Genomic DNA, 26128 nt, shown 5'->3' with positions numbered 1-26128 from the left:
ATAAATTGTCATGATTAACATAGAAGTAATTACATTTAAAAATTCCAGATAGCTGCTTTTGGGGATACTATAGTGTAAAATTTTGCTTTGTTTAAAGAAAATGGGCTTGACATTGAAAAGGGAATTCTAAATTCCTTAATTTAACCTTCATTTCCTCAAAAAATTATTTAAAAACCTGTACCAAGTTATTTAGACATTTGTACTTATTTAGTAGAAAAACACTTCAGATTATTCTGTAGAAAACACTTCAGATTATTCTATCTCTGAAAAAGCGAATACTATTCATTGAAAAACTGATCTGGTACTAACAGTTTTAATGGATACTCTCAAGTACATCTTTTTCTCAAGATAGGTTTCCTCTGGCCTTATCTCAGTTTTTCCAGTGCTAATGAGAGTATTCTTTTCAGCCACAGTAGCTGTATAATCATCAAACATCCAGCTTCCACAGGACACATAAGCCAGAATTTGGGGATTTCGTGATCCTTTTTGAAGTAATTTCTTCCCTCAAGGTGCTTCCAGTCTGTAATGTGATTTACACTGCATTGGTAAAGGCTGAGTAAATCTATAAAGAGAAAGGCCAGGAGAAACAGGTTTAGCAAGTAATATGGTACAAAACTTCATCTTTTCACTTGAAGGGCAAAATGTTAAGCAAATTGCTCATTTTTTTCCCATGATGGTTCGATATATTCAGGATGGATATTGTATTTGTCAAGTCACTCAGCTCAGAAAGGTTCACCCAAATCCAAATTGTATATTTTATATATTAAATGGTTTTCCCTAACCTAAAAATAAGATGCTGAGTGTGACAGAAAATCTAAAACCATTCATTTGACAACCCATGTCCCAGGCATTCAGATCACTGCTAGTCATTTTAAGCCTTTGTGCTTGTTGGAATATTATACTAACATAGACCTAAGTCATTTTTAGAAATTTTCAGCTAAATTAATAAATTAGAATAAGATTTACAAATATTTCATTTCATCTTCTGTTGCACTGCCTTCCTAAGGAATTTTTGATATATTAATTTCAAAGAGGAAAAGTTGTTTCCTAATGTTTGCTCTGTTTGTATTAGAAGGGAATGGTTTTCACTCAGAAAAATTTAATGAAATTTAGAAGCAAAAATTATCCGACTTTTAGAAAAATCCTATACAGTTGAAGTCATAAGGCCAAAATTGCAGGGCCGAAATTTATAAGTGGATGAAAAGTATATCCTAGGGTGGACTTGGAAGTGTGTCCTATTTGACCTTGGGCCTACCTGCCCTGTGCTCTGAGTTATCCCAGTAGTCCCAGTGCTCACAGGCATCGCACCCATGTACCCCTGACTCATGCTGTGCTTTCTTGTGATCTCTCCAAGGTACCTACCAGGGCCAGTGGGCTGGAGGCATGCGGCACGGCTACGGTGTGCGCCAGAGTGTGCCCTATGGCATGGCCACGGTGATCCGCTCGCCCCTGCGCACCTCGCTGGCCTCCCTGCGCAGCGAGCAGAGCAATGGCAGCGTGCTCCACGATGCAGCGGCTGCAGCTGACAGCCCTGCAGGCACCCGCGGAGGCTTCGTGCTCAACTTCCACGCTGATGCCGAGCTTGGAGGCAAGAAAAAGGGCGGCCTCTTCCGCAGGGGCTCCCTTCTCGGAAGCATGAAACTTCGCAAGTCCGAGTCCAAGTCTTCCATCTCCAGCAAGCGGAGCTCCGTCCGCAGCGACGCAGCCATGAGCAGAATTAGTTCCAGCGATGCCAACTCCACCATCAGCTTTGGCGACGTCGATTGTGATTTTTGCCCCGTGGAAGACCACGTGGACGCCACCACCACTGAAACCTACATGGGCGAGTGGAAGAACGACAAGCGCAATGGTTTCGGCATCAGCGAGCGCTCCAACGGCATGAAGTATGAAGGCGAGTGGGCAAATAACAAGAGGCATGGATATGGCTGTACCGTGTTCCCTGATGGCTCCAAAGAAGAGGGAAAATATAAAAATAATATTCTGGTCCGTGGAATAAGGAAGCAGCTTATACCAATAAGAAATACAAAAACTAGGGAGAAGGTGGACAGAGCAATAGAAGGCGCACAAAGGGCAGCCGCCATGGCGAGAACCAAAGTGGAAATTGCGAATTCAAGGTATGTAAATGCAAGGTGGGTGGTTTTGCTGAGTCGGGTCATTCAAAATATTTTGTCTGTCAGTCTGCTGGTGACATCACAAATAGGTTTCTTCACTTGCCAAAAATGAGCCCAGTAGAATAAAAGTCAGAGATGATGTACTCGCGCTTTTCTGAAAATTTACATCACCCCAAAATGTTGAAGATTCATCATACGTCCTTTCCCGTTCTAACTTATTTAACAGCATGATGGTGTTCACTCAGACCCTATGCACCTCTTCCTGAGTCCAGGAAGTTACCTTTTTAAAGAACAAACCTCTGAAAGACTGCTACAGAGAGCTCTGTTTTGTGTGCCATATAGACAATCTCTCTCCGCATAGAAATATACCCAGTATTAATGTGTACCTTTATTCTAATTTGAGTTGAACAGATGTACAGCTCCCTCTGTAAAATTATCATAAATTCAAACTTTATTGAAGTCTTATAGGTGAAATTGGTTTTAAGAAAGCCACAAAGCTCTAGATATGGCAAAAGTAGAAAGTTAAGATCTAGTGTGTGTCCTTTTAAACAACAGAGCTCCTCTGAATGAGAAAGGCAAAGAGACTCAGGCTTGTAAGAATGTCCACATTCTATGCAGGAAAGATTAGATCATTGGTATATTAAAAGGTAAGGGGTCCGGGGAACTTGACATGGACAGATGGGACACTCACTGTGCCAAGGTTGGAAGAAAAAAGCAGTAGAGAAGGGCTGGAGTGGGAGAATAAGGGTGAATAATAGATTGATAATGGAGCGGGAGGGTCAGGAGGACTTTGTACTTGAAGTTTACCATTAATATCTAGATTTGGGGATTCAGCAAGAGGGCTGGAGGAATATGTTGGGAATAAAATTTTATTAGGTATGAGTATCATAGGTTAGACAAAAAGAAAGGGAAAAGATTGGTTTTATGTGGAGATTTTGATGCATATTTAGGTAGATACCTACTGGCTGTAGTTTTGTGTGACTTGAAGCATCAGTTTGGCATAGAATGTTAAAAATTCTGTTTCTGCCTCAGTAGTAACTCTTCTACCTCTTTTTGAAACTGCAAAGTATTAGCATGTCTTCAACTTTTTATTCTTAGCATTGAGTTAATGGACACCTCCGCCTTTTCAATTGAACCTTATGAAATTTCTGATATCTTAACTTTTTGATGTACAAAAAATGGGCAGTTTTATGATTCAACTTAATACTTCTGGACTTAGAGTTTGTTGTTGTTGCTGCTGTTTTATTTTTAATGCTATCTTAGGGTCACTATTTACTTCTGAGCATCCCAAACACTAATTGGAAAGTGAAAGAGGCCATCTTTTTTTTTTTTTTTTTGCACTATTTTTAGATAGATATTATGTTGAAACTCCTCAAGGTTTTCCTCTTCATCCCAAACTGAATCCTATTTTAAAGTGAATGTTTCCTGTTCACCAACACAAACTTTCATGAAGGATTTTTTTCCATCTTCTCCACAGAGCATCTTTTTATAAAAACTACTTTTTTTAGTTGTAGATGGACACAATATCTTTATTTGTTTGTTTTTATGTGGTGCTGAGGATCGAACCCAGCGCCTCCTGCATGAGAGGCAACTGCTCTACCACTGAGCCAGAATCCCAGCCCAAACATCTTTTATTGTAGATCATGGTTCTCTCTGGTCAGCAAATCTACTTTCAGTTTACTTGTCAGCTGGGCTACTTGGCACATCTAATCTTGCTGGTTTCCCTGGCCCTCAGCTAATTTTCAGAGCAACTTTATACCTTTTGCTAGGCCCAAGCCTCTAATTTTAAATGCATTCCTGGATTCTTCCATTTTTTTTTTTTTTTTCACATTACAACCTAGTGTATACTAAAGGCAAGTTCATTCTTGACAGATGATAAACCGGTACAGACAATCTAGCAAATGACTTATTATTGGCTTTTATGACTAGTTTAAATTGGAGGAAACTACATGATACAAGGGGGCTACTTGTGATGCAGAGATGATCTCTGATTATGTTAGTCTCATGAAAACCCATTTACCCAAGTCCTATTCACATTCTCTCTTTTGAAAGACTTTTAAGGGTAGCATCGTATACTTTGAGAGTACTATATTTTATAGTTATAACCTGGAGAACTTTAGCCTAAAAATCTTATACTTTCAGACAGCTAACTACTACAGATTTCACTTAACTATTTAATAAACACTCAACTCATCATGCTAAATGCAATAAATCAGCCATGGAAGGACAAATACTGCATGATCCCACTTACATGAGGTATCCAAAATGGTCAAACTCAGAAACTGAATACAGCAGTAGTTGTCAGGGAGTGGAGGGGGGAAATAGGGAATTATTGCTGATGAATAGAAAGTTAGTTATACAAGTTGCATAATTCTAGAGATCTGCCATATATCACTGTGCCTGTAGTTAACAGTACCAGATTGTGCATTTAAAATTTGGTGAGGGCAGGTCTCATGTTAAGTGTTACCCCAGTTTAAAAAAATACTTCTATTTGGGTGACATAATAGAAAGATTAAAAATAGAAACATTCAACTAAACTTTTATATTTTGCTTATTTCAATTTTTTAGTCCTTTTCAGATTTTTTGCTATAATTTACTACTTCAGATATAGAGTTTTGCAACTTATTTTTGGAGAGGGTAGCTGAAGGACTAATATTCCCCATGTATTAGCTCTTGAGTTTAGAATTCTACAGTCTTTTAAAAAAATTTTTTTTTAAATGGAAGATTTTCTTAAGGTTTTAGAGATTGCTGCCTGCAAGGAGGAACTTTTAGCTATGTTATTAATAACTGTGGCTCTTTATAATGCCCAAGTATTTGCAAAGTCCTTCCTGGTCCTTCTGCAGTTGCTGTTACTGTTGAGTTTTGGGTCCCCGTCCCCCCCCCCCATGCTGGGATGGAATCCAGTGCCTCGTTCATGCTAGGAACACACTTTATCATTGAATTCCACTGCCAGTCCAATATTTTTGCTTTTAAAAACATTGAAAAACTAAGAACATAAAATGATGGGTTGTCCGGTCCCCAGCCCGGCCCAATCATATCAGAATAAGAACTAGAAACTAAGACTTCTGGAGCTTACTGCTATGGAAATCACTAGTTCACCAGTAGCAATACAGGAAGATGACCACTTAAGAGTTAACAGCCATTCAGTTTGTCTACCCAGATGGTGTTGATCTTGATTCTTTTATTTCTTATGTGTTAGAGGCTTTTGTTTGTTTCTTACATCCCAGAAAATATGTCTGCCTTTGTACCTTTACCCCATGTTATCTCACCCCATTTTATCTTAAGCAGAAGATAAAAGTTGACTTTTAGGGACAATAACTGTAGACTTTAACAGTGTTCCCTAAGGGAGATAGGAGAGATAGAACCAACCACCTTTGGGATCTATAGACTTTGCTTTGTTTCTGTGAAGGGAGAGGGAGAGCTGTTTCTCCCAGTCAACACTTAGGAGGTAGGAGGCTTGTTTCTGCAGGATGGTTGTGCACCCTGCATAATTCTCATGATCACGTAATATGGGCATGACATAATGGTGGGTAGAAGACATCTCACAGTAGACTTTAGGTACTTTACTAGCAAGTCAAAACTGAAGGAATGTTCATTACTTGCTGAGTCCTAGAAATTTTCTTTAGGTTTCTGCTGCAATGCAAAAAGTACTGTGTTGATGAGATTTAACCAAAAAATTTTCCCCTTTTGTCTTGGTTGAGAGTAAAAATTACTACCCTTAACTAAGAAAACCCTCAACATTGTTTTTAAAGAAATGTTCAAGAGGTGGTAGAGCAACTTGGAATATATTGAGAATTAAGCATGCCTGGCTTTTACTGAAGCTACTCCATGCCAGTAGCTGACACGCCAACTCTCTGCCTGTAATGCCACCTGTCCTGTTTTATAGAAGCAGACACTACCCTGGGGGACTTTAGGACAGGGAGAGCCAGCACCCACACCCAGGCCTCTCAGTCTTTCCTTCATCCACATTTACCCAGACTGTTTAGTTGGACCCTTTTGAATCACTGGAATTCTGTTTAGAGCATTGTAACTAAAATGAGTCCCCTGATACTTTCTAGAAAATATAATGGACAGACTGTGTTTTGGTAGAGAAGACTGAAAGCTCCTAATCTCCAATCTGGAAGAGTCATGAAATCTTGTCTGGTCCAAGGACCTTAATTTCCAAGGCAGAGACTGATCACTCCAGTTTCGTGTGGTTCCTTAGGTGTTCAGTGGCTGTTTCCTCACCTCTTACCTGCAGTAATTCCTTGCCGTCCCTGTCATTTCAGTCACATTTTTCATCTGGTTATTGTTGACTCCCATCAGCTTTTTTAAAAAAGATGTTTTAAAGAAGTTACTGCTGCCTGAGTAAGATGATTAAAGGAAGAACTTTAAGGGAAGGCATTTGATTAAGAGAGCAAATGAGAAGTGACCCTTGGGGAACTGCACTTCTGTGGAAATGAGTATGGACTGGAGTATAGCTCAGTGGTAGGGCACTTGCCCAATATGTGCGGGGCCCTGGGTTTCATCCCCAGCACCGTGAACAAACAGGGAAAGAAATGAGATGATTTGATCATTTAGGAAGGGGTATAGTCAGAAGCAGAGCTTTGTGTGCTCTGAGCCTTGGGGGAAGTAGTTGCCATGCTAGAGAATAGAAGATGCACAGGGGAGAGTGATGGGAGACGGCTGCCTAAAGCAGTCAAGAACCCCAAGTGTTGGCTTATGCTAGCCAACAGACCTGTGAGAAGAAACCAGAGGTGGGAGGTTAGAAAGGTAGTTACAACTACTCCGTTCTGCCCACCTTACCTGACAGCTTCACTCAAGCTAGTGGAGCTCACTGGTGCATAGCTGGCTGATCTCCCAGCATTCCCCTGAAGGGTCAGTAAATGGGACAGGCCCACCAATCATGTGGGACTGTGCTGCTGCTGTCACCAACCTCTCTTCGACCATTAGTGCCACTTCAGGTGATAACAGTGGCACCTAGACAGGTCATGACCTAGACAGGTCAGGTTAGGAAGGAGACTGTTTTCCCTGCTGCCCAGCCTCAGCCCCAACCATAGGACGTTGTCACAGGTGTGGCTGGATGAGGCATGGAAGCAGCTGGATAGAATGTGAAGGGCCTCCAGTCTGGGTGAGCTTGCTACTCCATCTGTCCTCAGAACTAGAGGTTGGATTCCATGTTTGCCAGTTTTAGACTTAAAAATAAAAATGATACATGCTCTTCCTGTAGGATTTAAAAAAAAAAAAAAACAACTCTTTCCCATACTTTCTATTTAAAAGATACAGTTCCATGCCACACTCCCCTCAAAGTGACTCAGCTGTGCCAGCTTTCTTTACCCGGGGAGGAGAGTTGATGCTCAGCCCTTCCCTCTACATGGTCAACTCCACAGTCCTCATTCAGATTTAGGTATAAAGTCTTTTCCTCACAGGTTCCTGGACCCCACATCCTCCCATTCCACTTCCATCCTCTAGATTTAAATCCCCCCAGTTACTCTAAATTACTGTTGCACATCAGTGCATTTGTTGAATATCTCTTGCCACAACTGGATTGGGAAAGATGGACTGATCCCAAAGGACAGTTTACTCCCTTTTGTGTCTTCATCATAAGCTTAGATCAGGGACGTAGGTAAGTGCTCTAGTAATGATGAATGAAGAATTAAATTCTTACCGCTTAGGGTATGAGTGCTCCTTCTAATTTGATTTTGCTGGGCATTTATGAACTACAGTTGGAAGTAAGGAAACTTAGCCCCCAATAATTCATACTATACTAATAGTCCAGAAAGTGCAGAAATTGCAAAAGTGTGGGTCTTAACTACCCTTTCAACTTCATTATTATCATTATAAGGCATGGCCAGAGAATAGAGCTTCAAGTTAAGCCAAACTTCTGCATTCTTCACGGGTATTGAGCTGATCGGTGGTACATATGAATGTTTCTCTTAAGACATGGCAACTCCAGGAAGTCAACTTACCCCAACTCTAATAATATCGTTTCATCCCATATACATTTGACATCATGACAGTATATACTAAGTCAGGAAATGGGAGTTTATTGTCTTCTAAAACTCAAAGTCTGCTGAATATTCAGCTGTCCTTACTATTTTTGAAAATTTTTCTTGTCCTGCCATTTGGGGTCGGGGAGGGGAACATTGTTCTTAAGTTCAAATAATATGATATCAGTTGAATACATCAGGTTGGGTGGGGTAGATAGAACAGTCCTGTGCAAGATTGCTTGACTTGATTCACACCTCAGTCATGAGTAATTTAAACCCAAAGTCAGCCATGAGTCAGTATACGTTATGGATCCAAATTAAACTGAATACTATTGATTTTTAGGGAAAGATTCATTCTTTGCCAAGTTATTATGAAAGGACAGGACTTTAACATTTTTAATTTCTATTGCACAAAAGGATACCCTTTCTCTTTCACAAATCAAAATTAATCATTTACATAATTAATCATCGTTTCTCTTCTGTAATATTAGTGGTCATATTTCTAAAAATCAACCTTAAATTACCTTTTCCATGGCTTTTTTGTTTTTCTTTTGTTTTTGACTGGGGCTCTGATTAATTTTTAGTTAGCACAATGATTATTGTAGGAAGATGAATTCCTTCTAATGCCTTGTAACTTATTTCTTGAGGAGACTGTTTGACAGGTCAACTTACAGGAATTTACAGCTAAAAAGAACATTACTTGGAGCTGGGGTTGTAGCTCAGTGGTAGAGAGCTTGCCTGGCACGTGTGAGGCACTGGGTTGATCCTCAGCACCACATAAAAATAAATAAATAAAATGAAGGTACTGTGTCCATCTACAACCCCCCCCCAAATATTAAAAATAAAAAAGATCATTACATAATTATTTTCTTTAGTGGTGATGCCTGTCTTATTCCATATCTGCACCTTGGCTGCCCAACCCCATTCCCACCTATTATAACCAGCACTTCTCTGAACAAGTTCCAGAGGTTTGGTTAAAACCCTCATCTGAGGCTCACAAAAGTTACTGGAAGCAGAGGCTAATATTCACCTTGCCTTCACAGTGGGATGGTTTTGAAGACTGAATGAGAGAGAATGTCACAGGGCTTTGTAAATGATCAATTAGTGAATTCAGTTAATGTCCAGGGAAGTATTTCAATCCTAATAGTACCATTTTCAAAAGTAAAAGTTGGTAGAAGACCAAGAAGCCAGAGTGGGATGGAGGTAAAATGCAGTGAGAAAGAAAAGGGAAGGGAGAGAAAACTTGGGAGGCAGAAACAGGGTAAGCAAAAGGAAAGGGATGAAACCCATCAAGCCCACCACCTGAGCATAGATGTGAGTACATATCAAGATTTGCTGGGTAGGGCTGAGGGGCGATTGCACAGAGTGTGCTTAGCATGCACATGGCTCTGGGTTCCATCTCTAGCACCGAGTTCTGTGTGGAGTCAATGTATTTTTTTTGTCAACAGGCAATCATCCAGCTATCTATATATGTATACATATAGTGGTTTTCTGGTTTTTTTTAATTGATATCAGGAATTAAACCCAGGGATGCTTAACCACTGAGCCATATTTCAAGCCCTTTTTTATATTTTATTTAAAGAAGGGGGTCTCACTGAGTTGCTTAGGGCCTTGCTAAATTGCAGAAACTGTCTTTGAACTTGTGATCCTCCTGTTACAGCCTCCTGAGCCACTAGGATTATAGGCATATGCCACTGCACCCAGCCAGTTACATATTTTTAAAGACTGAAAAGAAATGGCATATGTATTTCTATTGAATTATGCTGGGCTACTATTCTAAAGACAATATAGGATAATAAGAAAATATTTTTACCTTCATATTGTTTAAGTCTGTTTCTGTAGGTCATTATGGTCCTTTTATGCATATAATAATTTTTTATTATACAGTAAGGGTTTAAATGCATGTTTCTCCTCTTTACCAAAGAATTCCTGTCTCAAAGGGAAGAAAGCATGGAGCCTGATCTAACTTCCTCACATATGTCTCCATGCTCTTTAAAGAAACTAATGCTTCTCTATCCAGGACACAGGAGCATGCACCAAGGATTCTCTGTGGATGTTCAGAGAGAGCAGCTAGAACCTAAAAGATGACCACCCAGGGGGCAGCTCTGTCCTGCCCCCAAGGAAGGTCTAGGCTTGGATGCAGTAGTACTAGGAGGTGTAAAGGAGACATGGAGCTCCAGTGGGAGCACCCCTCTTTCAGCTCTGCAGTTACATCACCTGGAGTTTTAACAGGCCATTATGCACAACATGGGAACACATTGTGTTAGGAGAACTTGGTAAAACCTTCTTTGGGTATTTTGCTTCTGAAGATCTTTCTTTTAAAACCTCTTCCCCCAGCCCCCCACCCCCACAAGTCCAGGCTCATTCACAAACTCAGAGGCATTGAGGTGGGCATGCATTTCCATGACTAATAAGTAGGTTCAATTGAATACAAATCTAATGAGAATTAGTTGCAGGCCATAATGAATGGAAAGATCACACAGTAATCCAGACTTTTAGGTTATTAAAAACATGCATTTTAAAACTCAAGTCTTGTAGGCATGTCTCTATTTTTATTACTGAACAAGGAAGGCCAGACAGGAGAAGATGCTTTTCTGTGCCATGAATGGGATATGAGATAATATTTAATTACACAGAAATCTACTTAGTGAAAACTGGCTGGGAAGACTAGAGAAAAAAAAAAAACCAAAAACCCAGGATGATGGCAAGCGAGGTTTGGGGGGACACTTGTTGACCTTATTTTAACTCTAGAGTTTGCTTAGATCGTTCAAATTTAAACAGATTCCATCTCATTTAGCTCTGAAATATAACACTGTCCTGGTGGTATAAGTTTGAAGAATTAAAGCAGCAGATTCTTTTTAGTATAGCTTTATCTGTAACAGAAAACACCCTACTATTATGTTTTCTGGAAAGTCCCCCAAATTATGACAGCATTCATATTCTGGATTTCAGCTTTGACTGGAGAATTCTGTTTGGGGCAAGTGGTAGAGTTGGTGTACAAGCTCACAGAGCTGGGAGGCTGCTCCTAGCAGCAGCTGCCAGGCAGCCGAAGCACCCTGCTCACAACTTTCCATTATGGATTAAGCTGACTTTGCCAATCTCACTTTACTCAAGACAGCAGACTGGACGCTTGCAAGACTAGTGCCTTGCAAATCTTTGAGATGCTTTTCTTATTATAGATGAAATATGAACATTGTGTTTAGGAACAGGGTCCAGCAAATGCCAAAGGTATTTATGTAAGTCATTCAGCTTTAGTACAAGAGCCTCCTGAGAATAAAATCAAATCAGCTTTTCATAATTTTGCCCTTCTATTTTAATTGGTGTTTCACATTTATTTGTATAATATGCTAAATGAAAAATAAGCTTCTTTCTCAGAAATTTAATATGTAAGGAATCAAAATTGCCTTCAAACCAGTGTAACACTTTGAAGTCAATCTTCTTAGAATTTCCATGTGGCCAAAAGAAACTTATTTAAGCCAACTAAAATATATTTATTCACTTTCTAGCAAAACAATAGATTTTATGCCAACGATCAACAAATAACTTCTGTTATACTTTTTTGCTAATTTTTAAAAAATTCTAAAGAAGGTTAAACCTTTTGGCAGATTTTACTCTGTCAAGTTTTGGTCTCAGTTGCTTGGGTCTGAAAGTTCCTATCTGTTTAACTTTTTGCATAGATGTGGGATATTTTCAAATTTGATTTTTGAATTTCGAGATTTAATGTATTTTCTTGCATTAGGGGAATGGTTAGTCAGAACATGTTGAGGAGATACACCACAGAAACCAGAAATCTAGGGTTCGGGGGTAAGAATGGAGACGCATCAGGTGATGGAGTGTTACCTACTCTCCCACCAACCCTGGTGACTCGTTTCCATCCTCACTCCTGCTTGGCCCAGTGATTTGAAAATCATTTGAGCTGTGGATGGATTTTCTCATTGTATTAATAGATTGTTATGTAAATGTAAAATCATGATTAAGACCTAGTTCTTTCCCTTCATGGAGTCTGGTTAGGCAGATTTTAAAAAGCAGTTACCTATCAGATAATTGGCATGTTGCTGTGAGCTTAGGTAGCACATAGCAGGGGCTTAATCATAGTCTGGGGCTGGAGGCAGGATTCTGCAGGCAGCATCCAACCTGGCAACCACAGGATGTTTTTTCCAGAAGACACAGGAGGGTGCAAAGGACAATAGCCCTTATATATTTGAGGGCATGACAAAATGTGGAATGTCGTTGGAAAAGGGAATGGTAGCTGTGGGGGGTGGGGAGGTCTGAGAGATGAATAATAACGGAAAGACCACTGTGGCTGCAGGTAGCAGAGGGATTGGAGAAGGTAAGGGGCAGTAAAACTGGAGACAATTTTAAGTAGTTACCTGGTAACTAGTAATCTGGGTAAGAGCCCACAGGTTGAGCTAAGCAGTGGCAGTGGGGATGGAAAGAAGCAAATGCATGGATGAGAGCCCCCCACCCCTGCAGACCCACTAGGACTCATCAGGTACTTGAGTAGGTGTGGGAAGAGTCAGAGTGACTCCTGAGCTCCTGGCTTGGCCAGCTGGATGGATGGTGGCCCTGTTTACTCAGACAGGAAACTTGGGGAGAAAGATGAATTTGGATTTTTCACTTCTTAAATTTTGAAATGCAATCCCAAATGATAACAGAGAACATGGGCCTGGGACTGTGAGAAATTAGCACTGGACTTGTGATCTGCCACAGGGTTCAGTTCAGATCCCAACTCTAAGGAACAAAGATGTTTAGGGGACTTACAGAGGAAGGGGAATCCTGTGTGTTTGATACTAGACACAACTCTTTTTAAGAGGTACAGGTCAACAGCTCTTGCCTTAAATGAGTAGGAATCCATTGCCTGATGACAGTGCAATTCAGGTATCAAAATTTCTGTTCCTGAATTTTAAAAATGATGCTTTCTAAGATTTTTGATCAGGGAAACTACCCAGTGAGCAAGATCTGTTGGATTATTTTTTCCTCCTTGGCAACATCCTGGAACAAAATACCACTCTCAAAAATTATTATACTAAAGAAACATCATTTGGCAAACATTTATTTAGTGCCAGCTCTGTCCAGACATGGCACCAGGCCCCGGGAGTACAGTGATTAATAAGAAACCTGCCATTAAAAGGAAATACCCAGCTCAGTTTGTGGTGGTCTTACACAGCTGGCAGATGCTGCAGGGCTACAGGTTGGAGGGCAAGCTCATCACAGACACTTCTTTAGGATCTCTGCACAAGCAGCACTCTCTGTCAACAATGTCCTCACTCCAGGCCAGCTCACTTTGTCTAACTTCTCTTAGTTGTGATTATGTTTAAGGTCCATAGCAGGCTCAATGACGCAATCTCAGAAAATGTCTCTTCAAATAAGGGATCTTGCCCCTGATAATAGGAACACTTTGAACAGGAAATACATAAAATGTCTACAAATTTCATAATGCAAAAGGGAAAGTGATTAGTGGTTTCTTTTTAAAAGTTTAGAGAATCAAATGATTCCTGCGTAGAGTCTGTAGAAATATGATTAGGTGTGATAGAGGAATCCTGTTAGCAATATTTCGATCCAGAGACATCAAAGTTGTTTGGTAGTGAGTGAATTCATTTTTTTTGGCAGTGTTTCCAGATAAGGAAGTCATGTAGACATTGCTCAACATTTTCCTAAGGGCATCATACGCTAGTACCTGTGCCCTTCCCATTTTGGTCTGAGGTTACTGAGTTGGGTGAAACCTTTGGGCCACGTAGACAGCCAACAGCTCTTTGAGTGGTTATCTGGTGCCTGGATTTGTGGTGTGACCTTGACATTATTATCTCCTCTAATCTTCATCACGACCCTGTGTGTCTGTAGGAAATTGATGGCTCTAGTCTGAGTCTCAGGTAGCATAACAGGCTTTTCATCTCTGGGTTCAGAGAATTGGGTTAGGAATGTTTTCTTGAACCCATGTACTTTTCTTCAGTTCATAAAGGTCAAGCTTCCAGGGGATGGTATTATTTAGTCACAAACTTCGATTTACCATTGTGTCATTGAAAAGATGTTATTCTTCATCTGCCACAAAATTTGCAGGCCAAGCATGAACAGATAATGTCAGTATAATAGAGTAAATTCTAAGAAAAAATGCTATGCAAATGCAAAAGAGAAGGACCCTGAAGGCACATGGGGCTTAATGGAATGAGGCTGAGCTTGAGCTGTGAAGAGGAGGGGAGTTTAGGCCAGAAGCAAATGGCAGGGATGTTACAGAAGGAAGGAAGCATCAGAGCAGAGACACAATGAAATGAAAGTGTATGTACAGCCTAAGTTCCTGCAAGCAGATGGGCCTGGAAGAACAATGTTTCTCTAGGGCAAGTGGTGCCCTCCAGGATGGACACCATTTATCCACCCATGGCAATCACAAGGAGTGCTCAAAAGTTCCTGCTCTTGGGGCTGGAGCTATAGCTCAGTGGCAGAGTGGTTGCCTAGCATGTGGGAGGCACTGGGTTCGATTCTCAGTACCACACATATAAATAAATAAAATAAAGGTCCATCAACAACTAAAAAATATTTTTAAAAAAAAAGGTTCCTGCTTTTCTATCCAGTATCGAATTTAACATTTCTTAGGATGAGGCCCAGACATTTGCATTTTACAAGCTTCCCCGAGTGTATTCTCAGACACACTGAGGTTTGGTAGGTAGAGACTGGGACTTGATAGGCAACAAGATCTAGATTTGGAAGCTGCATTTTTGACTGTTAGCTTTAGGAAGTCTTCAAAGGGATTTGAACAGGAAGCCATCTGCCTTTGAGATGGATGGTCTGATGTCTTCATGGAGAAGGCATTCAAGGGGACCAAGACTGGAGGCCTGGTCTGGGGAGGAGATTTTGGTAAAGATTCCAGTCAAGGGCAGGAGCCATGGGATAAAATTAGCAGGACTTGGTGTACTGGAAATAGTGGGTGAGGAGAAGAAGCAAGTGTAAGATGTTGTGTGTTGCCCATGAGGTTAATGGAAAGGTTCATTCGTTCCCAGAATATGGATGATTTATTTCAAACATATAAAGAAACCCTTCTTTGTGAGTCTCAATCAATAAAATGGATGCAAGAAGTGGGAAACTTTTCCAAATTATTACAGAAAACCTGAGCCTGGGATCTCATTACTGTGTGAATTTTCCTTCTTCTGCCTGTTTTTGGACCTGACTTTACATACCAAAACCAACGATGCTTCTTTTAGAAATTACTCAGGAAACAGTGAGATATCACTGACATTTTCACTTTTCCAACTCCACATTTGTCCTCGGTCAGAGGATTGGTGGATTGAAAGGGAAACATTCCTACAGTGTAAACCATTAGGAAAGAAAGTATAATTAGGAAGATCAAAATTTAAAACTTTTTAGAAGTACCCAGGATCATTACTTGAATGCTGATCATTCTTTTGTTCATCTCAGAAGTATTATCAAATACACACTTCATACCATGCTGGATCCAAAGGACAAAGAGGAGTGTGGGCCTGACCCCATCACTGGCTTAGAGTCGGACAGAGGTGACACATACAGACAGGAAGTAGTTAAAAAATAGCGCAAAAACAATTCAGCCAGCAGTGTTGAATACCGCCCTGCTCATTCCATGAAGGCTTCAGGACAGTTTATGTAAATGTCACAATGGTTGGGCTTAGAGGAATTAAAAATGATTAATTGGCTTATTCGTAAAGCAGTTCCAATGACTGTTTTTAATTTGGCCTCATATCCTGGTAATGTTTTCTTTTCCCCTCATATTACCGTATGAATTAGACATTAAAAGAATTTTGAAAGTTATCCTTCTTACTCTTCACTAGTTCACAATAACTTTCAGCCCATTGGAATTCTTGAAATCTGATTAGCAAACAGACAGTTGCTAATGTTTAATTCCACAAATTAAAACAAGGGTAAGAAAAGCATATGTAAAAAGGTTTTTCTTTTTCTTTTTTTTTTTTTACCCTAGAATCTTCAGTGATGTGTTATTTTTGCAGTGTCAAAGTTACTAAATGTTATTGCATTTGAAAGTTTAAATTGCAGTTGCCATATTGGTCACAGTTACAGAGCCACCACTGCATTCAGTGCCCAATAATAAGATCTTTAAAGATACTTCAAGGGAAACAGAAGGAATAAGCCAACAAAGAAAAGAAAATGGGCCTCCCACTCCCCACAGTGTTCACGTAAACACGTGAGTGTATGTGTGAGCACATGCTGATCATTAAGAAGCAATGAGTTACAACCAAAGGCAGAAAAATTAGATGGCATGAATAAAGGAGATCTGATATAATCTGCACATTGGGTGCCAGGTAGAGTTGGTCTGGAGTGACTTGAATTTGATCAGTGAGCAATGTTTTCAAAGGAGGCTGAGACGTGATTGGCAGAGGTGAGTTGGAGGTATTGCCAGGTGCAGAAGGATAGTGTATCTCATGACTGAACAACTTGAGGAGAAGGAAGCCCACTCTGGCAGTAAAGACCACCAGTGCTCCTTGTCTGTGGGCAGTGCCATTCCAGAGTCTGCTGGAGAAGGTCTGATCCGGGCCTCATTGACCTCTTGACATTCTGTGTTGATGTTCCTGCATGATTCTTGTGGTCACTAGAACTAGAAGACAAGGATTTTCCCCATGCAGACAGCTTCCTCTTGTCTTCATCCTACCACTAGGAAAAATGCAATCCAGAAAGTTCATAAACTTATGGAGAGCAGTAGTGGTGCTACTCCCCAAATTCCTGAAAATTAGTGTTTCTGGTAGCAAAGAATTTAAAAGAAGAAGAAAGAAAAAAAAAAAAAAACAGGAAAGTAGGAGGCTGGAGAAGTTCAATACAACCCTGCTGTCATATTTAGACTCTGGAACTTCATCCTCCGAGGAGTCTTAGTCACAAATGTGAGTACAAAAAATGTACTCAAAAACCCTTCTGAATTCTGCACCACCCTGTCGGGTGTATAATCCAAGAGGCCCATTGGATTGCTGTGGTGTAGAACACAGCTGGGTCACGGAAAGAGCAGAGGACAATTAGATATGAGGTGCCTGACTATGAAAGACTCTTAAAAGCACTAATCAGGTATTATGCAACATACAAATGGAAACCATCTCCAAGTTCCGAGGAAGTTAGTAACATGAGCAAAACAACATCTGAGGAGGGTGATCTTAGCTGCTGTGCACACAGCAGATTGCAAGCCACAGAAGTTGGGGACAGGAAAGAAGACATCAAGGACATGAATAAATCAATTCAGGCAAAGAAAACTAGACCCTTGAACTTTATAAAGGGAAAATCATCTCAGATGCAGCTGGTTGTGTACGAGGCAGCTAGAACTCTAAAGATACTAGTACAGATAGCTAAAAGCACTTGTGGAACTGGGAGTATTGTCGAGACACTTGGGGGAAGACAAGAAGGAATCTTGCAGTGCTCGGGCATTCAAGGTGGAATAAGATACATGAGTCTCATGTTTGGAGCTATAGATCCTTGAATGTTTAAGGACTTCCTGAGGAAATGAAAAAAATCAAAGATTGATTGACATTTATCATAAACAGTTGTTAAGAAGGGGCTTAGGGAAGAGAGATCTCTAAGGAGAAAGCAGAGATCATTTTATAATAAGATACCAAACAAGGTTTGATTGTGGTTTGAAATGTAATACATTAGCGTAATTCCATCATCTAAAATCTAATCAAATTAGTGAAGACATAATCCATATAGTAGTTTTCACACTAACTAGTCCACCGTGATGTTATCATGAGCTTTAGCTAACTCTTCACGCTGCTAGTTGTCTTTGACTCAGTCTGTATAAAAGGATGAAATTAATACCTGTGATTTTCTTTGCCTCACAAAAGGCATTTTTCATTTTTTATTAGTTCTTTGTGTGCAAAACACAACAAAAGGATAAGCACAGCATCTTGTGTAAAGATATTTGTCTTACCAGTTAGAGTGTGAAAACTTGCAGTGGCTAATGTTTGACATTGCCAGATAGTTTAACTACATGAAGGAGGTAGGATGAAGACTGAGTTAGGAGTTCTGCAAAGAACACTTTGAGTTCAGAGTAGGAACAAAATCAAGGGGAGCTGAGGGCCTGTTTTTTGTTCATGACCCAGTACCATCTATATCTTTTCTTTCCCTGGTCCCTACTCTGCCTTCTGGTAGGGTTGCTTTGTTTGACCTTCTTCTCTGGATCAGGATGAAGAATCCATGGAGGGCCTGAGAGCTATCCTGGAGCATAGTCCAGCCTTCCTGCTGGTGGTCAAGTCCTTACTTGAACAGGCCCCAGCTCATCTCAGTCTGCTACCCCTCTGAAGGGAAGCAGGAAGGTGTAGGGGGGTCAGCAAAGTGAAGGGGTCCCTGTCAGGCAGTCTCATTTCTCTATTAGGAAAATGTCATTACAGAATATTCTACTCTAGTTCACTAACAGTATTCCTTAAGGGTTATAAAACAGGAAATTATGAAAAAAAATATTTTTACTCTTATTAATAAATGAGTCAAAATATAATTGTTTGCATCACAAACACTTCATAAATTCTTCCAGCTTCAAGAAGTAGACAGGGCAAGAAGAACTTTCCAAGTAGAGGTGCCAACATGGCTAAAAAAGCCTGGAGGAATGAGAGATTTGTTTGTTTTTTCCCTGTTAAAATGAAAATGCTGTTGTCATTCATACTCCTGGTGTTCCAGGGCACACACTGCAGCCAGAGCCGTGCTCGTTGCTCTTGCACAATCATGGATTGCATTGAGTGGTTCTTTATACTCCTGGTCTGTATGAGGACTTTGAGTTAGCAAGAAACATAAAATGTTTGTTTCCAATCCACAGAGGTGAAGAAGGGATTGCTTGGATATGTTAATTAGCTCAATTTAATCATTCCAGAATTTATTCATATATGAAAACAAATTATACGCTGTAAACATATGTGATTTTTACTTATCAATTATACTTTAATAAAGCAGTAAGCGTGGGTAGGAAAGGCATTTTCTGATGGGTTAAATGGAATTTTTAGGCAAGTTGCTATCTTTGCAGGAGATGCACCAAATAGGTATAAAGAACTTTGGGAATTGAAAATAGGCTCTCGGGGCTGGGGATGTGGCTCCAGTGGTAACGCGCTCGCCTGGCATGTGCAGGGCGCTGGGTTTGATCCTCAGCACCACATAAAAAATAAAAAGATATTGTGTCCACTGAAAATTGAAAAACAAATATATATATAAAAAAGAAAGAAAATAGGCTCTCTATTACTGGATTTTCTCATGACATTTTCAGGAATTTCCCCCTGTCATACTTTGCATCTTTATTAGTATGAAATTCTCACTTGAATTCTAAATAATTTTTACAAGTCTTAATTAATAAATAATAACTAATGAGCTATAAAGTCAGATAGAATTACTAAAAGATTTCTCCTAATAATTAAACATAAATCTAAAGCAAGTTATGATGGCTTTTAATAAGAACTAACTCTGGGGTCTGTACCAGAATAAAATGTTTACTCATATGATACCGGGAAGGAAAGTGATAATCGTGAATAGGTTATTTGTAGACTTTAGGGGCCTACTTCATGCTTATTAATCTATACCATATAGATAATAAAAATTCAGTTTTTATACTTTGCATGGAACCTAACACAGATGTCAAACACTGTGGGTACTCTAAATAGTTGGTTGTGATTGGTTTATCTTCTTTGAATTAGAGGTGTTCTTTAGAGATTTAGAATATGCAGTAAAGGCTAAGGTTTAATCAGGTTTCTGACAGTTCATTTTTCAACTCGACACTGCTGTATTACATATGCATTTTTTAAGCCTTACCGAGGTTGTTGCATACAAGTTGTTCAGTTAAGTGGACGTGAAGTTCTTTTGTGGCTAGTGATACCGATTTCCTTGGGCTCAGCTGAAGTACACATAAATGAAATGAGATGAGCAAATTAAGGAGTTGCAGCTGTAGAGGTCCCACTGGCCCATGACCTGGGGACTGTACCTACTCTTTTCACAGGTCTCAGATCAGGTCCCAGGAACAAGAACCCAAGAGATCCACCTGCAGGCAAACTTCATGAGAACATCCTGCTCTGCCCAGGGTACTGGCCCCAACCTGTGTTTTGGGACAAGGATGCCAGAAAGACTCTGGGACCTTAGACTGAGCTGAGGTAGGATATTTTATTCAGGTAGAATCTGAGACCTATGACACCTTAGCTTTCTTATCCAAAAAACAGGACAATTTGGGACCTAGTTGTAGGAGATTGGAAGAATTAAATAAGATCAGGTGAATATTTAATAAGTGCTTAATAAATCCTTACAACCAACAATTATTAAATGTTTCCATGCCAAGTATCATGAAAGGCAGAGATCTCATAATGTGAGGCAAGAGATTGAGAAGAAATCTTGCACAGGATCTAAGATCATGTAAGCAGTGACAGAGCAAAGGACAATATATGTAAGAGCCCAGCAGAGGGTCCCTAACCACCTGGAGAAACTAAGAGACTTTCAAGAGTTCATCTTGAGCAGGTCTTCAGGGAACATGGAATTTCCTAAAGTAGAAAGGGCAGGAAGAACTTTCCAAGCACAGGGATCTGCATGGGCAAAATCCTGGAGGATTAAGAGATTTCATTATTTCTTCCCTGAAAAAAATGAACATGCTATTGTCATTTATACCTGTGTGGTTCCAGGGCTCAGAGAGACAGTGTGTGTGGATACTGGTTAACAAGACTCACTCTGCAGCTGGAGAGTTGGCTCAGACTCTGTGCTGCTGACGATGGGAGTGGAACACCTGGCTTAACCTTGGCATATCTCACAGTCCTTCATCTGCAGAGTAGAAGAGTGGTAGCTGCTTGGCAGACTATTGTGAGCGTTAAACTTGAATTAGGAGGTAGACACCAAATATTTATGTTAGGGTAAATTTGTAACCATTTTAACCAACACATCTCAAATGCCTACTCCAAGTAAACCAAGCACAGTTGGTACCTTGGGAGAAACCAGGATGAAAAAGATGTGGTCTCTGTCCTCCAAGAAATTGTATGACCAAGTGACAGAGGTGGATATGGAAACAACTAGAAGTACAACTTGAAATTAAGTAAGAGCTCCATGGAAATCGGGCAACACGTGGGAGCGTCACCCAAAACAGAGTTGTTGGAAGGAAGAGAAGGAATTCCTAGGAGAAGAGAATTGGGTATGGAATTGGTACCCGGTGCTTGTTTTAGCCTATTGTGCCTTGACTTGTGTGGCTCAGGGCAGGTCCATCCCAGCCTGCCATTTGTTGGCCTATTTGAGTCCAGGTAACTGACATTGCCTTGGCTTTTCTCTGTCTTCGTTACATTGTTCACAATCCTCTATTAGAACTGAGGCTGGAGACATGATTGAGGTAGGTCTGTGGTCAGGTTAATCACTCAGCAGGCTGAGAGAGGTGCACAGAGAGCAGGAGCTGGGGAAGTTGATCTTCAGCAGGGAGAAGTCAAGTTACAGAGAAGTCCCTAGGCCCTGTGTGCAGGAGCTCATTCACAGGATTCCCTTTCCAGCCTCTTGGGCAACTTGTATTTAGTGGCTGCAGGTTGCATGGCTCCACCAGCTCCCCCCTTCAGAGGAGTTCACTCAGATTTGCAGAGTTGTCACCCATCCCCCAAGACAGACCAGAATGAGCCCTATGCTATATTTTGGAAGGTGAATCTGAGATGAGGGAAGTACTGAAGGAACCCTGGTCTGCATGCACTGGGGGAGTCCTTCCTCTCCAGGGAGTGGCAGGTGAGAGATGGGCGTCTTGGTCCCCGGGTCTTCTAACAGTGAACTCCACCCTATCCCGGCACTGCTCTGTAGTGATAAAGGACCCTCCCTCTTTTTAGTCAGGGTGGTCCTGGGAAGGAGAGGCAATTAGCCAGCTTAAGCCGGCTCACATTTCGATTGTGGTTCCTGAAATCAGAAAAGAAGTGAGCGTGAGCTACATCACCAAGAAATTCAGAAGGGAAAAAAGAAAAATGATTCATCTTTAACATGAGGGCCTGATTTTCTTTTTTCCTCAGAGAGTTTTAGGGAATTATTTTGAATTATTTCTGCAATATGAGGTAGTGGTTAAGAGCACAGACTTGAGAACCAGAAAACTGGCTCTGTTGCTTTGAGTGGCCTCACAAGCAATTGACTTTGCATCTCCATGCCTTGTTTCCCTCATCTGTAAAGTGAGGGTGATTGTTGATAGAACCCACAGGGTTAGTGTGCACGCTCGATGAGTTGCTATGCCATAAGCATTTGAAGCGCTGCTCAGCATCTGTGAGCTCTTACCCCTTAATGGGGCACATCAAGAGTTGCTCTGCTGTCACACTGACATAGGATACTGCTTCTGAGACACTGTGCCCAGTGGGACTGTTGGTGCTCATAAGTCTCACTGCAGAAATTCTCATCCAAATTCCAGTTTAGGGTAAATAGTTTTAAGTACACTGCATACACATCTGAAAAAAAAAAAAAAAAAAGAAGAAGAAGAAAGCCCAGGCCACACCTCTGTTTAAGTTCCTGAAGCTGATCCAGGGTGTATGCAAACTGTGGCTATAGAGACAGATATTTGTACTGCAGGTTTCCCTTCTGAAACTCAGTCTGACCTGATTCTCCACTGGGTGCATCTGCTACAAAAGTTTAAACAGCTGTGGGCTAAACACCGGCTGCTTTGTCCTGGGTCTCACCTTGCTGAGCAGGACTTGATTGGACTTCTCAACACAACTACCAGCCTACACACCTGCGTTTCTGTATTGCTACCTGCATTACTTTAGTCAACCTGTTCAGAAGAATCAGCCAGATTTTAAAATATGAGGCAATTCTTAGACTAGTCTGCATTTCACAGTGTGAAATGTCTGTCTTAAGCTTATTAAAACATCTTCATTTTATCCTTATCTAAGTGTGTCTGTGTAGGCTTTGGGGAAATAATTGAAAAGCAGTTTCTCTCTGTATATACAGTATATTTATAGTCTATAAAATGACACTGGGAGAATTAATTTAAAATGGGACCCTATAAGTCGGTCCTCACAGACTGGGTCACCCTGGGTTTTGTGCCATGAAAACTTAGACCACTCTCCTTTATTAACATGCGCTTGTCAACGTGACTGTGAGCAAACACTGCGGGGTATAGAAGGGGTTCTGGAGGGAGCAAGAGGGAACCCCAGCTGTGGGTTCCCTCACTGTGACATAAGAAGAAGAGTAGGGGACATGACAGAATCCACTGTGTTTTTCAGAATCTTTTAAGTGCTGGATAAAGCTTAGAGGAGCAGAGGGATTTATCCATGTGGAAGCTTCAGGAAAGGCCTCATAGGAGGAAAGAGGGTTAGAGTTGGATCCTGAACCATGAGAAGGGTTTGTTCTACACAGAGTGTGGAAAAAAGGGTTCCAAGTGGCTGTGGGTGGCACGGGCAACACAGTGGGTATCTGAGGGCCTTCTTGGAACATACCCAGCTCCTGGTGTGCGGTGGACGGGTTATGATTATTGTGCATTTTTCAATTAAATATCCTTGGGATTGTCACTCTCTTTTTTTTTTAGCATCTAAAGCTTTAATTACCATTATTAATCTGTTAGACCATCCTGCTGTTCTTGCTAAGCAGATTTGCATTATCATCTTTCTCAGCAGCTAGTGGCATGTCAGTTAGGTTAGGCCACCTTGGTCATTTCCTTTCAATCCTATGTAAAGAAATGAAAATCAGACCCAAGTGAACTATTGCTCCATTTTCTCAGGACGATTTCTATAGAAAAAGTTTTTTCCCCATTATTAAAGTTTGCTTGGTTTAGTGGGTCCTGAGTTTTTCGTGTAGATGTATTTCTTTGGACTAGTTTGCTGGTGTCCCTCAGTTTACACAGCAGCTCTCCCATGCCTTTGGCTTCACATGTGGATGAGCCTGTGGTTGCCCAGCCATAAACTCTCTGGTAAAATCTTCATTCCGTGCACAAAAGGAGTGTGTAGTTTGAGAGTCATCATAAACTGAGTCAGCTCTACACAGTTCAAATACTGACCAGCTTTTGTCTGAAATGTGTGAACAAAAGATTCTCCAAATCACTTAAGGCTATCATTAAAATTATGTGAATCTATGGTTTTGTGCCCTCTAAAGATGGTGTACCCATTCATCTCTGGAGAGACTAAGGGCTTAACATTCTTTTGGTTTCACCTTTGTAGTGCAGTGTGTCCTTGGCTTTTTGTGTGCTCCTTAACTATCCTCTTGTTTTATTTGCTCTCTACTTATATCTGCTTCCCAGTTCCTCATTTGTCTTTCTTTGCCCACTTCCCCCTTTCGACCCCCATTCTCTAGTCCTTCAGGGATGTCCCAGCTCTGCTGTGACCATTTGTACCCTAAAGTAATGCATCCATCAGGCTCATCTGATGGCTGTTCATGGAAAGCCTTCCTGTGCATGTTGTTCAAGAAATGGGTGGAGCAAATTATGTTCCATGCTTTTGCAATTATGTCATAATGAACCCCAATATTATATATAATGAAAAAAGCACCAATAAAAAATGTTTTTAAATTTTGCTGATAGGAAAACTAGTTTAATAAAATGACAAAGTAGTAAGGAAAAAAATGGGTTTTCAAAGGCATCCCTTAAGTGAGACAAACATATAAACAACCAATTGCATCTATATTCACTTATTACTGGTACAGCTGAAATTCTACAATGGGCGGCAGGAAGCTTAGCCACCCAAGGAGGATGGGAAGATGAAACCTGACCCTGCCAAAGCCCCCCCTGGGGTGTCTTCTCCAGCTACTTCATCTTCCTTCTTCTCCACCATACCATTCTGCACAGACCTGGGTTTGGGTGCTTATTGGGCAATAATATACTTGTTTCTTTAAATAAAACTAGCCAGTTCTTTAATAATTGTACACTGGCCAATAGAACACATCCAATAAACTATGACTACTCTGAACTTAGTTTTTTTCATCTGAAAAATGAGAATATTGACAGTAGTGACTTCAAATTATTGCCAAAGTTTTTCTGGCTTAAAAAAAAAAAACACATTATCAGCTAGAACAAGTACATAGTTGTATTGAAAACTACATGGGTGTTTTGGCTTCAGTTTGTGCTTAAAAGTATACTTCTTCAGTAGGATTAATTTCCAAGAAAAAATGTGCTTAGTTTGGTTTTGAATGCCAACACCAAAACAGTGGATTTGAATGAAATGTATAGTCAGAGGGAAAATTTATCTTGTTGGATGGAATTTACCCTTCTTCAAAAGTCTCTGATGTTTGCCTTTAAAAAAGAAAGGAAAAAAAAAAAGAAACTGACTCAATAGTTTGTTGTTCAATTAGTATACTAGGCAAAAATTGTTAACTGATTGTTAAATTGCATGTGAATACCATGTCAACTAATTGTTGAGCTGCCAATGTATACCAGTACAATTTAGTGACCTTTACAAAGATCGTTTTGAAGTGATTTCAAGGATTCTAAGAAAGATAAGCATTTGAGTTGTCTCTAAATTTAGTAGCCCATGTTTTTTAAGTATTTTTTACTTTTAGATTCCTGGGGACTATTAATAACATCTGTTGTACATAATTTTTTTCTTTAACATTATGGGGAACAAATATAGTTTTTAACCCTCAGTATTTCTTAGTAGGTCATTTCACATATATAAGTAAGCACTCTGGAATGTAACTGGGGTCTCTCCACCGTAAGTGCATGTATCAATAGTCATCAATAGTCGGGTGGTAAATTCAGAGCAGCATTCTGTCCACCCAGGCCTCTGTCCCACACACATGCACTTGTTATTCCAGACACTTTTTGAGTCTTTTAACTCGATTATGTTTTCCATTTGATTTTCATTATAAAGACTTAATGGGAAAGTATTGTTTTATAAGCATAATTCAGTTTGGCAAATATTTATCACTTAGTCTTTGGGCAGTCCCTGGAAGGCTTATTAGGAAGACCAAATATGCACACAGTGTAAATTAACCATCAATGTAAGAAAACTGCCCAGTAAAAATTTTAAAAGCAAATTATTTCATCCCTGTTTCCATAAACTTCTAGTGTTAATGGAGAAGATAGAACAAAATAAGTATGTTTGTTTTATAGGGTTACATAGTTGAAGTAAGCACAGGTGGATTAGAGAGAGAGAGGTTTCATTTAAGAAATGGATTGTAAACAGTGTTTTAGAAGAAGAGGGGGCT

General features: G+C 40.3%; 1 protein-coding gene across 6 annotated transcripts in view; it reads left to right on the top strand.

Moving 5' to 3' along the window:
• The window catches only part of JPH1 (junctophilin 1), a 79946-nt gene that overhangs the window by 4384 nt on the left and 49434 nt on the right, over window positions 1-26128 (top strand). For all 6 annotated transcript variants that reach the window (XM_081266549.1, XM_081266548.1, XM_081266546.1 and 3 more), the window contains exon 2: window positions 1355-2114. In XM_081266549.1, the coding sequence (XP_081122675.1) occupies window positions 1355-2114 (760 nt within the window). The remainder of the gene's footprint in view (window positions 1-1354; window positions 2115-26128) is intronic.

This window comes from Spermophilus citellus (genome assembly GCF_964194105.1).
Source record: "Spermophilus citellus genome assembly, chromosome: 14".
In the NCBI taxonomy this organism is placed as follows: domain Eukaryota; kingdom Metazoa; phylum Chordata; class Mammalia; order Rodentia; family Sciuridae; genus Spermophilus; species Spermophilus citellus.
The sequence above is the reverse complement of the archived record's forward strand: the minus strand, read 5'-3'. Positions and strand labels throughout refer to the sequence as shown.